The 16,818-nt window shown below is 34.9% G+C and overlaps 1 protein-coding gene across 17 annotated transcripts in view; it reads right to left on the bottom strand.

Annotated features, from left to right (window-relative positions):
- Positions 1-16,818, bottom strand: part of BIRC6 (baculoviral IAP repeat containing 6) — a 230,751-nt gene that overhangs the window by 34,776 nt on the left and 179,157 nt on the right. For all 17 annotated transcript variants that reach the window (XR_004806282.2, XM_025454221.3, XM_025454229.3 and 14 more), the window contains one exon: positions 10,057-10,267. Coding sequence is in view for 16 of the 17 variants with exons in the window: in XM_025454221.3 (XP_025310006.1) it covers positions 10,057-10,267 (211 nt within the window). In the remaining variant the exon portion in view is untranslated. The remainder of the gene's footprint in view (positions 1-10,056; positions 10,268-16,818) is intronic.

The raw sequence follows: 16,818 nt of genomic DNA, 5'->3' as shown, positions 1-16,818 counted from the left end.
ACATAGTAAAAACAAATGTTGGCACTGCCATCTCCGTCACTGAGTAAAAGGCTGATGGACTACTAAACCTGTTCAAGGTCATCAACAAAGAAACTTAAAAAAAAAAAAAAAAATATATATATATATATATATAGTTACAACAAATGCTTCCTGGCTATGAAACTAGGCCTCTTTCATTCTGTAAGTGTCAGAAGTAGAGGAAAAAGAGGAGGAACTAGGAAATGTTTTTCCAACAGAAACAAAAGTAGGAGGCTGGAACTGAAATTCTTTGCTAACTGACTGAAGCCCTCAAAGAAATAGCTTAAAGCAATTATAGTAAGAGAATCTGATAGAAAATATGCCTTTTTAAAAGGAGGTCAACTAAATCCTATTGCTTAGACAAAAAGGAATTGGATATTTATACAAGAGAATTCAGTTACTTTTAAATATGATGAACTTCTTCAGGAAGACACTTTGAGATATCTAAGGAAACCAGCAATAAAGGAGGGCCACACTTCAATGCTGTTTAAGAGGAGTGAAATGTCCAGAGCACCTTAAACTCAGCATAGAGGCATTTGTGTTGCATCCTCATTAGCATTTCAGATTATTTGACTGATAGCAAGTCCCTCTTTCAAATTTTTGGTGGAATATCAAATACTAAATATAGTACATAGGATTATTTGCCTACTGGAATCAAGCAGGAAAAGTCCACATGTAAGATTAAAGATAAAACAATTGCCTTTGTTCCTGCTCCAAAAAAGCTACGAAGTGTCACATTTATTCAAAAGTAAAACCAGACTACTATGGCTATACTCTGTGTTTTGAGATAACACAGGTTGGAACAGTGAACAGAAATTCAATTTCACCAGGACTGATATGTAAAAGCTGAAGGGGTAACATCTTCACAGTGTAGACGATTTTGTGGGCAACAGAATGAATTTTCACACTAGACAATTATATTTCAAGTGGAAATGATTATGTGTGTGTGTATAACAGTCTATACTTATATAAAAGTTTAAAGTATGATGTTACACATCCCTTTATTAATGGAAGTGTGTTGCTTTCGAGTTCTTTCATGCTTAAGTCTAAAATAAAATATGGATCAATAACTGGTCATATATGGGGGACTGTTTTTACTTGGTCTTCATTTTCAAAGATTAATTTTAGAGAGATCAAGTGGGAGCCTGTCGTGGGACTTAGCTCACAATGGTGAAATCATGAACTGAGAGGTAATCAGAGTCGGAGGCTTAATGGACTGAACCACTCAGGCGTCCTGCTTATTCTTTAAATATCAAGTACTGCTATATAAATTCTCTTTTAGATTTTGAGAGAGAGAAAGAGAGAGAGAGAGAGAGAGAGAGCAGAGAGAGGGGGGAAGGGCAGAGGGAGAAAGAGAAAACAGGCTCCCCTGGCTCAGCAGGGAACCAGACTCTGGGCTCAATGCCAGAACCCTGAGATCATGACCTGAGTCGGAAGGCAGATGCTTAACTGACTGAGCCACCCAAGTGCCCCTAATTCTTTCTTGACAAGGGAGTTAAAGATACTAGAAATATAAGGTATATTAAATAGCAATAAAAGTCAGGAGATGAAAAAATAAGAGGGTATGTGGGGGATAGGGAGAGGCTTTTTACAACATAGAGAAAACAATTTTATCACCTCAACACTACCCTAATTTATGCAAGTTGATACCAAATCAGTTTGAAAAGACACTAGAGGAAAAATTCATACACCAGTAACTGAGAAATTTTCAGGAGTGCTTTACATTAATTCGTTTATGTTTATGTAACCATCAAATGGTTAAAGCTGACTCACTCTTCACCTAAGTGATAATTATATAAAGTTGCTCCCTGCTCATGTACTAGAGAGACCAAAAAACAGTGAGGCTTAGGTTTACTTCAGTAATTTAGCAATTACTACTTAGGCACAACTCAAATGCTATGCACATCTAATGAAATATGCTGCCTTTTAATGGCCTATCATGACTTGAAAATTCTGAAAATTCTTCAGGGTAATGAAAAAAGATGAGTAAAGGGAAGTATCAGAAAAACTGTGTAGAATTTACATTATTAAATATATTTTTATAATTATTAAAAACAAAATTTTCAATTAGAAAATAACTTTACTTCACTGTCAACATTTAAAAAATTATATATCCTGAATATCTAAAGCTGCTTCAGAAACAAATCCACCTCCCCAATTTCTAATTATTCACTAATGCACAAACTGAATTGTTCTTTGGAAGATAAGTTTAACTTAGCGGATAAATATATTTGACTGGGACATAGGAGATATGAGTTATCACAGGTCTGTCATTAAGCATCAGAGAACCCAGATCAAATCACAGTATTTATGGACCTTATTTTCTTTCATTTCATTTATAAAAAGAAGGATCCGAACTACCTGAGTTCCAAAGGGTCCACTTATAATAAAGAAGATGAGATAAATATATATACAATGAACTACTACTCAACCATAAGAAAAGAAATGAATTCTTGCCATCTGCAAGGCATGGATGGAACTAGAGGGTATTATGCTAAGCAAAGTAAGTCGTCAATTAGAGAAAGACAATTATCTATGATCTCACTTATATATGGAATTTAAGAAATGAAACAGGATCATAGGGGAAGAGAGGAAAGAATAAAACAAGATAAAATCATAGACAATGAAACTCTTAATTACAGGAAACAAACAAACAAACTCACTGGAGGGGAGGGAGGTGGGGGAATGGGGTAACTGGGTGGTGGACATCGAGGAGGGCACATGATGTAATGAGCACTGAGTGTTATATAAGACTCATGAATCACTGACTTCTATCTCTGAAAATAATAATACATTATGCATTAATTGAATTTAAATTTTAAAAAGTGCATTTGGTAAAATGAGTAACATCAAAAAGTCTTCATATGAAAAGGCTGTCATTCATAATATTTAAGGAAGAGTAAAAAAAAATAGAAAAAAGTAGAATGTGCAAATTAAAGTCTACTACTTTAAAAACTTAGAATTATTACCATTTATCGATAGACATTCTTTTTTTAAAGATTTTATTTATTTATTCATGAGAGACAGAGAGAGAGAGAGAGAGAGGCACAGAGACACAGGCAGAGAGAGAGACAGAGGCAGAGACACAGGCAGAGGGAGAAGCAGGCTCCATGCAGGGAACCTGATGTGGGACTCGATCCCAGGTCCCCAGGATCACGCCCTGGGCCGAAGGCAGGCGCAAAACTGCTGAGCCACCCAGAGATCCCACCTATAGACATTCTAATATATTTTAAATCACTGTTTGGTGCTAATTTAAAAATATCTATTCTCTAAAAAAAAAGTCTCCTTATAGCTCTAAAATCTACAGATAACATGGGACAGCTTACTTATTGCAATGTGCACAGAAGGATTTGTTACAAACCAAATCTTACTCAGCAAGACACTTCGAATTCTGCAATTCAGAATGCTTGAAATACTGTTTGAGATAAAGACAGTGGAGACTGTCCGGAAACGTAAAGCTCATATAATGTAATCTGATAAAGAATAATCATTGCATATTGTTATGTGATACTGTGGAGACGGAAGTATTAAATCAATTTATAATTTTTTTGTTAATCCCTTAAATAGTAGAATAAGTTGTATTTTGGCATTTGAGCAAAGTGTTTTTCAAGATCCAGCTAAGCCTCTAGCCATTCTACACACATGAAGCCTAAGTGATCAATGAACTATTCTGATAAGAGGTAGCGATGGTGTATCTGAAGTAAAGGGCAATGGACTTGTCTTTCTTCATAAAAATTTTGTTTTTAATAATGAGCATCATAGGCATCAAGAGACTGGGGAGTGACATACCAGATTTATAACCTATTAGTAAGTTTTTTTTTTTCAATTTTTATTTATTTATGATAGTCACACACAGAGAGAGAGAGAGGCAGAGACACAGGCAGAGGCAGAAGCAGGCTCCATGCACCGGGAGTCCGACGTGGGATTCGATCCCGGGTCTCCAGGATCGCGCCCTGGGCCAAAGGCAGGCGCCAAACCGCTGCGCCACCCAGGGATCCCTATTAGTAAGTTTTTAATGTTAAACTCTTTTTTTTCTTTTTTTAAATATTTTATTTATTTGACAGAGAGCACAAGCAAGGGGAGCAGCAGGCAGAGGGAGAGGGAGAGGGAGAAGCAGGCTCTCCACTAAGCAAGGAGCACAACTGAGGCACAATTCCAGGGTAATTCTCAAGAAAAAAGAAAGGAAATCAATAAAAGCACAGAGGCCAAAACACAAATACTATACTAATCAAAATTATTTCACACTGGCAGAACAAAAGGCATGCGAGGAATACTCTGGCGTTCTGCCTGCCTAAGTCATCAATCTGACAGTTAACGATAATTTGTTTTCATCAGATTCTGACCCCCTATAATTGGTACAAAATTAAGTGGCAGTGACTCTGGATTAATGCATCAATGAATACCTATCACAGTCTGTCTTTGGCAAGTGGGTAAGTAACTCTGCTGACACCTTGCATGCATTTTTGTCTTCTATTTGATAAACGTGCTCTCTTGTTCTCAATGCGTTTCCTCACCATCTCTCTAGCTCTTTTGGTCCCTGAGGAACTATTTCTTTCCACTGCTTGTAGGCCTAAATATTAAAAAGTATTAAACACAAAAGTCACTAAATCACAAAACTGAAGGGAAAAAGCTAGAAATTAAGACTTTATGAATAAAATAAACAAGAAGCCAGGAATTTTTTCTCATTAGTCAAGAAAGAAAGGATTACCAGAAAGACAAGAGTGTTTATGATTAGGAAAATTTGTAATCACCAACAAGGGATTTAATTCCACTTAGAGTGTAAGCCCTGTATTTATGTGTGCATAAATATTCAACTCTTTTTGCTTCACAGGCGCCTAGGATAGCAGTGGACAAGCAAAGGAAATGGAGCTCTTTATCATTTTGGAAGTCCTCTGTTCTTTCTACCAAAGCGATTACTAAGGTGGCTTTTGAACAATGTCTCTGAAATAAAGTAATAAGCTACCTTAAATGACTGAGGCAAAGTTAAATATAACCAATATTGATAGTTTAATTAGCCATTTCCCCATTTTTTGGTGAAATTATTATAAAAAATGTCAAAGGAACAAGAAAGAAATACAAAATTTCCGGATGAAAGCATCCTGAAATGCTCCAATACTGTGTAGGTTTTAAGTGATAGATCATGGAAGAAAATGGCCTAAGTAGAAAATTACATTTAACCTTATAGGCACAGCTGTTTTCAGATGGCTACACAATTAATGGACAAAACATGTCATCTACATTTTAAAAAATCAAATCCCGAAAAAATTTCTGATGACTAATTACCTTTAATCTTGTCTATTTCAGTTGGAAAATGTTGAATATAAAATTCTCTATTTGGAAGTGATACTTTTGCCTATTCTTTTGTGCTTCCAAAAGGGAACGTTATTCATGATTTAATGCTTACTAACAGTCAAAAGCAATAATAATCAATTTGTCTATGTTAACCATTAGACTCAAATCAGCTCTATACAGTTACATATTGTGAATCTTGAAAGGACAGGTTAAGGAAGGTGGTGGATAGTAAAAATATAGAATCATGAATAAAAGAATATTAAAATAGTATTGACTTTAGGAAGTTTAATGTACAGTAAATATTTAACAACTGCCTGGGGAATGGTCAACTTTAAGTCAGAAAAGAGGGATATTATAAACCAGAAGTACTACATTCATTCTCTAGTGCTCTGGTTTACATCAAATATCAACCCCACCAGAGTACTACATTACTCATCAAACTATCCCATAAGAAATCATCATTTTATTAGGGTATAATTATAATTGAAGGGCATTTGAAACACATCTTAGAGTCTATTTTTTCAAAACTTAAAATTCAGAAGCTACTTTTTAGATATATGTATGTGTGGACATTGATGGGAGATGAATATATAATTATATCTCATACACATAATAGCAAAAAATCACTAATCATAGAACTACTAGGCATAAAAGGCATTCCTGTGGGGTTGTGCCACTGTGGCAACAACTCTAGTTCCTCCTCTTAGCAGTCATTCTTGCTCAAGGCTTAGGGTATATAGATAAAGTTGGGTGATGAAATCTGATCTCTGAAATCCTTTCAGTAGCTTATCACCACACTTAAGAGTAAGTAACCGTAAATACACCCTTTCTCAACTTCTAACTCCTGCTTTTCTCTTCAGCCTCATCTCCCACTCATCTACCATACCCAGTCATACAAAATTTCTTTAGGTTTCCCTGAATATGTGATACTTTCTTTCATTGCTAACATTATTCTCAGTTTGGTATATCAACGAATGACCTACTTTATTTAGCTAATTCTTATTTTTTAGGTCTCCAAATCAGGTTTGATTCTTCAGTAATATCTTATTCTTCTAATATGCCATGTACTGTGTAATTAAAACTGTCTAGTTATTGTTTACCTCATTTATCTGTCAGTCCCTTAGAAAAAGGATCCAATTTTCCTGCTATGCTCTCATGAACATTCAACAAGCAATCTGCTAAATGAACAAATCAGACAGGCTCTTGTGACCAGGCCAGCTCTCTGCTATCTAAATACAATCACAGATTTCAAGATTTTATTTATTTGAGAGAGACAGCAAGAGAGAGCAGAAGCAGGGGGAAGAGGGAGAAGCAGGTTCTCGCCTGAGCAGGGAGCTCAACACAGGGCTGGATTCCAGGACCCTGGGATCATGATCTGAGCTGAAGGCAGACGTTTAACCGACTGAGCCAGCCAGGTGCCCCAAACACAAACTTCTAACACACAAGTCTGGCAATATCCAGGTCAATTATCTGCCTTTACAGTTTCTTAACAGTAACTTTCTGTTTCCTCTTACAGAAAGTTTCTAGCGTGGTTGGGGGCTGAGTCATAATCTCCTTCACTCTTTGAATTTTGAGGTCAAAATCAATTAGCGACAGAATAATCTCAATCAGGTTATTCCTAGCAGGAAAGTAAACTTCCCTTCAGCACTGGATCAAAACATTTCAATTCTCTCATCCACAATAAGAAGACAAAAATTGTATAAAGATATAAAGGAGACATAATTTAAATGAAATGAACCACAATTATCAACTAGAGACCTTTTGCAGAGCACACAGCAAATCTATTTTTTATTTAAGATACCAAATGGTTAAACATATTAAAATTTCATTTGAAGGGAAAATTACTGCCCTTTGTGTATGCTTGGTTTAAAAAAAAAGAAAAAGGAACAAATGAGAAGTTAAAAAGGAAAAAAGCCAATAAGGTATATAATTAGTAAACAAATACTAGCTCTCACTTAAGAAGAAAAAAAGAAAAACTATACTAAAAAGATGTACTTTATTCACCCTTACATTTATTACTGAGGGCAGAGATAAAAATAATGTAAAAATTTTCTGAGCTGAAATACACGTATACATTACTTTCAAGGCCATACCTCTAAGCTCTGATAATACAACAAGGCTTACCCAGAAATGATCAATGAACAGAACATATTTGCCTTGACCATTCTCAAGAGTATACTAGGTTTTTTAAAAAAATACAGATGGGCTGGGGTAGGCAGGTAGGGGGAGGGGAAGTTTTATACTTTCAGACAGTGTTAAAATTAAACTTAGCCAATTTCTGTGGGTATGAAGTCTATAAGGAAAGTGGACTATGCTGATCTCTTTATCAGAGTTCTATTATAATGAAAATATGAAAAGAAATACATCTTTAGTCCTGATAGGCTGGAAGATAATATATTTTATCCTCTCACTCTATGAAGTGGAAAATGAATTCTCGATGTACCAAATGTTGAAAGGCAAGTAGAGATGTTATAACATGTATGTCTTTGATGGTTTCCTTTTCTAACACAGGTTGTAAAATATAATACATATCATGAATAGTCCTAAGAATATTCAAATCCTATGGTAAAACTCACTAACATTGTTACTTTATCACTAAAACAAGTTATTAAAAGGTTACTATACAGTCACTGTAAAGATAAAATAAAACAAACTGAATAATCATTATGATCTTTACATGTATGTTTCATTGGTACAGGATTTAGAAGCCTGAAGTGCCATTTTTCTTATTGAAGAAGGAAAGAATGTGAAGAGTAATTTTTTCCAGTAGAAAAGGAGGAAAACAAAAAGCTCCAATTAAATGAAAGTCAGTTACCCTCTATCTGAAATTGTATTTTATAGTGAATCATCAATATATTTTATACAGAAGTCAAGTTTACTTTTAAAAAATTATACTGCATATATTATGGAAACAGGAAATATATTAACTTAGGAAAAGCAACAAAAAAGGTGCTCTAAGTACACAAAGCCCATTCACTGCAATAAGTATCTTCCATAATTACCTTAGAATTCAATACAGTATAACACCATTTTTGCAGGATCCAACAGAAATTATAACTTAAGGAAATATATAATATAAAGAGTTGTTCTTATTTTAATGGTCTTACTGTCACATACCACCATAAATTTGTGATATTATTTTTAATAAAAGTTAATTATGACTACATTCCACATCTTCACACAATTTTTTCATCCAAGAAATAAAATTTTCCTGGGAAAAAACACTCAACGTTTCATATATTTTCAATTTTGTTATCAATTAGTACTATACACCTCAAAACGCAGTAAGATGAGGTACAGAAACACAGGACAAGATTCCCCTAAAAATATACACAAGGGCAATTTCAAAGCTTTGTATATTTTATATTATTTTGTCAAGAAATATGTTTATTATACAGTAAGGAACAGAGATTGCCAGGGTACAGACTGGATGTTCAATGAGACATTAGCTCAATTTGAGGATTAGACCCTCAGTTCAATTATGACATGACACTATTTTTAGGTATGCCAGCCGCCTACATTTCTTGTTAAGATTTTTGCCGTGATGAATGATGGGACCATACATCATATTCTCTTCTCTATAACACAAATAATCTTCCATCAAAGATTATATACCTTTACGTATTCCTTCCCTGGTAAAAGAATAGTATGAACCTACAGGTTTTTATGTTTCTACCAACTGCCTCTTCTTTAATCTTTTATCCAAGTCACAATTCTTAACTGCCTGGCAGTGAGTCACAACCTTTTAAAGCGATAGTGAGTACAAAAAATAAATAAGTACAAAATTACTGCAACAGAATAAAGAAAAAAATTACTTTTTCAGTGACCAATTCTCTGCCATCATTTGATGTATATCGTGTTTCTCCAATTTTAGTATTTTAATAAAAAAAATAAGTGAAAATAGGTAGAACAAATACATTGTCAAGATGGTAAAGAAGATTATCTGATTCAAAAGACCACTGCCAAAAGAATAAATTTCCACTGGCAGTATAAATACCTTAAAAATCAAAATTTCATTAAATGACAACCACTGAACAGATTCTGCTAAGAACAATTTTTACTACGTTACTTAAAAGGAGTTTTTGTAAACATCTGAATCTAATGAGGTATAAACCTAAGCCAAAAATTCATTTAACAAATTTACCAAGAAGATAAATATTAACTTTACTATAAATACAACAAAACTGAATCCTCTCACTTCTAAAAAAGATTATAGCATGAACAGTATCATATATCAAAATGAAACAGAAGTAATCCATAAACCCAACAATTCTATTTCTATGAATCTACTGTGTGGGGATTTGTACAAGCTTCAAAAGATGTATGTCTGAGGTTATAAACAGAAAATAACCCAAATGTCCACTAATAGATGATTAAGTAAAATATAGAATCTACAATGAGTAACGGCAGTATTAAGAATATGTCAGCTAGTATGTATTTATTGGTGCTAAAACGTGTCTTTGGTCTCAGTACTGACTAAAATGAGCATCCATCTGTATACTAGGTACAATATAACAAAATTTAAGATAAACTCCAAACCTATACCTGTTAAGACTACACAAGGAGAAGTCTGATAAGCCATTGTAATAAATGTTTCTGTAGGATTTGGTGGATATTTTTTCTTTGTAGTTTAGATCTTGCTTGTATGCATGTGTGCTTAATCAACATATGTCATTTAAAAAACACAAAGCTATTTTAAAAAGACTGGTAGAAGCACAATCAAGAGAAATGAACCAAGTATACTACCTTAAACGGTTGGTGTAGGTATCAACACAGGTCTTCATTTTGGCTAACAATGTACCAACAGAAGTTTGACATTCTGACTGTTCCTCTTCCTCTTCACCGTTCTCTGTAGAAAGAGGCAGCAGTAGGGGCACCATGGACGTACAAGAAGCAATGGCCCGGAGCAATTCCAGCAGAGCTCGATAGAGTGGCACATGTCTTGCCATGTCAAGAACTGTAAGAGGTAAAGGGGAAAGCATAAAATGAGAACATGTACAATTACAATGTAAAAGTTAAGTCCACACAGCCATATAACTTCTACTCAGACCTTTTTTTTTCTTTTTAAGATTTTATTTATTTTGAGAAAGAGAGAAAGAGCACACACACGAGCAAGTGGGAGGGGCAGAGGGAGAAAGAGAATCTCAAGCAGATGCCTGGTTAAATGCAGAGTCTGACATGGGGCTGAATCACACGACCCTGAGATCATGACCCAAGCCAAAATCAAAAGCTGGACACTTAACCATCAAAGCCACCCAGGTGCCCTGCTCGCTCACTCACTCTTTCTTTCAAATAAATAAATCTTAAGAAAAGAAAGAAAGAAAGAAAGAAAGAAAGAAAGAAAGAAAGAAAGAAAGAAAGAAAAGAAAGAGAAAAAGAAAAAGAAAAAAAGAAAGATAGATAGATCTGACTCTGCTCAGTGGGGAGTCTACTTCTCCCTTTCCCTCTGTCCCTCTTCCCTGCTTGTACTCTCTTGCTCACTCTCAAATAAATAAATAAATAAATAAATAAAATCTTAAAAAAAAAAAGACTAAATAGCCCACATAATACTTTATAGCCAAAATTCATTAGTAATGAAATGGAATTTTATTTTCAAAATTAAATTGAAATGACAAAGCCACTATAGCTCAGGCAAAATAAAATGATATGATCATAGTTTATCAAAGGTATATAATTCAGTAGATCAACTTGTTAGAAAAAAAGAGTTAACTAAGATTTTTTTAAGGATTTCATTTATTTATTTGACAGATAGCAAGGGAGCACAAGCAGGAGGAGTGGCAGGCAGAGATAAAGGGAATAGCAGGCTCCTCCACTGAGCAGGGAGTCTGATACAGGGCTTGATCCCAGGACTGTGGGATCACAACCTGAGCCAAAGGCAGACACTTAACTGATTGAGCCACCCAGATGCCCCTATACTAACTTGTAATAATTACTAGTTCAAATGAAGTGTTTTCTTAAAACTACATGCATCCAAGAATGAATTCCCTACTCTAAGAAAATGTACTACTTCTAAGGCTTTTATAAGTTCTTTTGTTAGGTTTTGTGGGTTTTTTCCAACTTCCAACATGATTTTGTGAATTGTGTTAAGATAAAGAGCTAACAACATTTTTCCTTCATTTTCTTTTTTTTAAAGTAAGCTCTATGCCCAGTATGGGGTTTCTGGTAAGAAAAAGAAAAAGGTTTACTACATTACTTAAAAGGAGTTTTTGTAAACATCTCAGGTCTCAGGACCCTGAGATCAAGAGTCACCATGTTCAATCGACTGAGGCAACCAGGTCCCCTTAACAATTCTTTTTTTCTAATGCCAGATATTAAATAAAGTTATTCCATAAATATTCACTGAAAACATGCTGCTAGATAGGAGGAGAATACAGCAGTGAAGAAAATAAACAAAATCCCTCCCCTAGTGTAGCTTACATTCTAAATAGAAAAGGACAAATGAGTAAAATTTTCTTCAGATGCTAATAGGTACTCTACTACACAAAAGATTGAAATGGGGAAGGAGAATTGAAGGAGGAACCACCAGTACTGGGATTAGAGTATGGAGGGATGAAGCATAGGAATCCTGAACTTTATGTGGCAACTGATTAAAACAGTAAAATTAGTTGTGATGGTCTGAAGACAAACAGGGAGGCTGTTTAGAATGATGGAGGAGTAGGTCCACATTTTCACACCTTCCAACAGTGATGCAGAAGACAGGGGTAGAAAAGTATGACTGCTTGTTCTTGCCTTATTTGAAATTTTACCTTCTATCTTAATCATATATAAAATTTTCATACATACTTGGTTATATTTAAAGTCTCTTTTCCAACCCATGGCCCTAATACTACTACTTTCTATAATTTTATAGTATAACATAGTATACTCTACTTTTCAAGAAAATTCAGTTAAAACCCAAAGTTATTAATCAATAGGCATAAAACCTGACATTAATACTTGTGAGGATACAAGAAAGCCAGACTTATATAAACAGGTGGATATGCAACTTGGTAACCAATTTGGCATTATTTTTAAAAATTTTATTTATTTATTCATGAGAGACACAGAGAAAGAGGCAGAGGGAAAAACAGGCTACATGCAGGGAGCCCAATGTGGTACTTGATCCTGGGACAGCGGGATCATGCCCTGAGCCAAAGGCAGACCTCAACTGCTGAGCCACCCAGGCCTCCCAATTTGGCATTATTTAATGCTCATATTTTATGACTTAGCAATACCACTTGTTACTATTTACCTAAAAAACACAGGTGATCAATATAACACTGTTTTTAGGGGCACCTAGCTGATTCAGTTGAGAGAGCATGTAACTTTTAAAATTTTATTTGTTTTTACAATTTTATTTATTTATTCATGAGAGACTCAGAGAGGCAGAGACATAAGCAGAGCAAGAAGCAGGCCCCCTGTGGGGAGCCTGATGGAGGACTCAGTCCCAGGACCCCAGGATCAAGACCTGAGCTGAAGGAAGATGCTTAACCACCAAGCCATCCAGGTGCCCTGCAACTCTTTTTTTAAAAAAGATTTTTATTTTTGAGCATGTGACTCAATCTCAGGGTCATGAGTTCAAGCCCCATGGTGGACATGGAGCCTACTTAAAAAAAGATTAAAAAAAAATACATAATACTGATCTTAATAGTGAAAGTTGGAAGCATTCTAAGACCAATAAATTAAAGGGTTAAATACACAATAATATCCAAATGACTCTATCCTATGTAGTATTTATAAAGAATATGGTAGATCTCCTACACCAGTATTTGAGTGACATAAGTTGCAAAATATGTAAAGAAACTCAAATATACTTGTTATGGTTGGGGAACTATGTAGGAATTCCTACGTAGGAATACGCAGAGGAGGGATCCCTGGGTGGCGCAGCGGTTTAGCGCCTGCCTTTGGCTCAGGGCATGATCCTGGAGACACGGGATCGAATCCCACGTCGGGCTCCCGGTGCATGGAGCCTGCTTCTTCCTCTGCCTATGTCTCTGCCTCTCTCTCTCTCTCTCTCTGTGACTATCGTTAAAAAAATTAAAAATAAAAATAAAAAAAAAAGGAATACGCAGAGGAAAGATAAATTTCTAAACATTAATGTTGCATACACGAGTAACATTTCACACTGATTACCCTGACAAATCATAAAAGATTCCTGATAAGGCTATCATCTACTTTTTTTTAATTTTTAATTTTTTTAAAAAAGTAAGCTATATGCCTAGTGTGGGGCTCAAACTCACAATTTTAAGATTGAGAGTCCCATGTTCTACCAACTAAGCCAGCCAACTGCCCCAAGGCTGCAGTCGACTTGGACCATTTTTCTCCTTCTCGACTCCTTTACCAGGCATATCACTTAGGTATATTTATGTCTAATCCTTTTTCTAAACAACGTTATTTTTTTGTGTGTATAACTGTTTGGAGAAGGAATTATGGCTCCCATTGTGTGTATGAGAAACTAAGATTTAGTAAGTTGTATGAGCAGCTAAATAGAATATAGCAAGACCAACACTGACAGTGAGGTACATCTAACTCTAGAGCTTTTTCATTAAACCATGATGCCTCCTGTTCAATAGTAGTCACTGTTCACACACAGAGCTATTTAAATTTAATTCAAATGTAAAAGAATTAAAAATTCTGTTTCTTAATTGTACTAGCCACATTTTCAGTGACTAACAGTCACATGAGTCCATACTGGACAACACAGATACAAAATGTTTCCATCATAGAGAAAATTCTCTTGTATAACACCACCTCCAAAAACTAATAAATTTCTTATATTCTGAAAAATATGTGGTATTTGTGAACTATATGGGGTCTACCCAAAGAAACAGGTCTTTCTCTGGGAGTAGTAGATATCACATAGACTAAAAGGAACAATGACTTAGTAATTCAAAAATAACGGGCATATGGGCTCTGCTCTACCCAAAGAGATGGGTATATCTCTAGGAGTTGTAGGTACTGCACAGAGTAAAAGAATCTCTAGACTATATTCAAAAGAGCGTGAATATTTTGTTTCAGGTTTGTTTCAAAATCAGTGATATATACATGTACTGGATATACTTGTATAGTTAGATATAGAATATTGAGAATATTAATCATAAACTAGTAATGGTACTTTCATGTAGAGAGAAGGACTAGGGTTGAGGGGGTAACATTAGGGTGAAACCCAGAGGCGGAGGCTTAAGTGTCTGAGCCACCCAGGTGCTTCTGCTTTCCAATGTTATTAAGTAACGTATACTGGGTACCCCGGGGTGGCTCAGTGGTTTAGCGCCGCCTTCAGCCCAGGGCCTGACCCAGGATTGAGTCCCACGTCGGGCTCCCTACATGGAGCGAGCCTGCTTCTCCCTCTGCCTGCGTCTCTGCCTCTCTCTCTCTCTCTCATTCTGTGTCTCTCATGAATAAATAAATAAAATCTTAAAAATAAAAAAGTAATGTATACTTAAAGACTTTCCTCAGAGTTCAGTGTTTTTCTTAACATTCTTTTGAATAGAGTTCTATGAATGTAATTTTATGTTCCACATTACATTAACTATTAACTCCAGATAATCCATTCTACACTGCTCTGCAACATCCTATTGTTGGAAAAATTAAACCTAATAAAACAAAGCATGGCTTTTTATAAGTAATTAATAATATATAATCTCCAATTAGAGAAGTAGCAAACTAAATTATATGCTAAAGCACATCATATTAAAGTGGCTCCAAACATTAAGTGATGGGAGTTTATCATATATATATATGATACACACACACACACACACACACACACACACACACACACACACAAAACCTGTCTTAGAGGTTTCATAACAAGACCCTTTGCCAGGATAATCAATAGGATTAAAAATAAACACCAATTTTGTTCTTACAACAAAATAATTGATGCAACGTTGTGGTTTTTTTTTAAGACTTTATTTATTTGACAGAGAAAGAATACAAGTAGAGGGAGTGGCAGAGAGAGAGGGAGAAGCAGTTTCCATCCCAAGGCCCTGGGATCATGACCTGAGCCAAGATGTTCAACCAACTGAGCCAAGATGTTCAACCAACTGAGCCGCCTAGGTTCCCTGAGGCAACACTGTTTTTATTAAAAGACAATAATCCTGTTGGATTAAACCTAAAATATTCTGATTATAAACTATTTGGTCCAAAGAATATGAAGAAGTAATTTGATAAAGGAAATTTTAAAGAAAATGAAAAAGCACATCTCCAAATGGCAAAACATTATTCTTACTCATCAGTTTCTAAGAATAAAGGTATAAACCACAGTACACTGATTACTAATCCCCAAAGGATAATAGGAATTATAAGCAATGTAGTCCTTTTCCTTTCTAAAATCGAAAGATGACTAAATAATACAGGAAATGATTCTGATTACATTATCAATAAATCACTAAAACCAGAAACTAACTCTGGTTAGTTTAGAGGTAATCTACCTCATAAAGGTGGCTTCATGTAAGATTTGTATAAATTTAGATATAAATTTAAATGACATGTGATCTTAATTAGGACTAGTAATTAGTGGTATTTAATTGGTATTGCTATAAAACTTTCAATAATGCCTTTTATATTACAGGTTACTAACACCAAGCACTAAATTTTTTTCCTAAGTACCCAAAAAAGGACACAAAAGAATGAAATGTCTGGACTTCTAGTCTAATACTATTTTTCTGCTGCTTCTGCTTTACCAGAAAATAAATTTACACATTAAGGACATATTCATGATGCTTTACGAACAAAGAAAACTGGATACTTCTAAACAGAACACTACTGTCTCAAAGGTAAATAGTGATTATGATAACACTGGGAGCACACATGCCACACAAGAACTATTTAAGCACTTTATGTATATTAAATAACTCAATTCTCACAATTTCATGAGGTAAATATTATCCTCATTTTCCACATGAATAAAGTGAAGCACAGAAAGGATAAAAACTTTGCTCAAGGCTGCATAATCAGTGAAGTAGAGAGGACAGGATGCAAAAGCAGATGGTCCAGCTCTTTAGTCTACATCCTTAAGCACTAAAATATAATGCCACTCAAAGGTCACAATTTCAGAAAAAGCACTAACATGATTAACTACCAAAGAGAGAAAAAGTACTTCATGCACAGTGAAAAAAATTAGTATAGCTGGAAATTCATCCTAACAGTTTCCTTAAAGCACACTAAAAAAAAATGTTAGTTGCCTTTAATATTATGTAATTCATAATCTTAAATTTTTTTATCAATAGATTTTTACAACATGGTCTCAAATTTAGCTTTCTACTGCATTCACATGATAAAATGAAGAACTTAGCTCTTTATTTTAATTCTCAGGAATCTTGAAAGTGTGTCAGGATTTTTCTTTTTTTTTTTTTTTTTAGATTTTAAGTAATCCCCATATCCAATGTGGGTTTCAAATTCACAACCCTGCGATCAAGAGTCTCATGCTCCATCAACTGAGCCAGCCAGGGGCCCTGAGTGTCAGGATTTTCTGTCACTTTGTTACCAAAAAACTGTAAGTAGCCAAAAAAAATTATGAAATAATTT

The sequence above is a fragment of the Canis lupus genome, chromosome 17 (genome assembly GCF_003254725.2).
Source record: "Canis lupus dingo isolate Sandy chromosome 17, ASM325472v2, whole genome shotgun sequence".
NCBI lineage: Eukaryota > Metazoa > Chordata > Mammalia > Carnivora > Canidae > Canis > Canis lupus.
The sequence above is the reverse complement of the archived record's forward strand: the minus strand, read 5'-3'. Positions and strand labels throughout refer to the sequence as shown.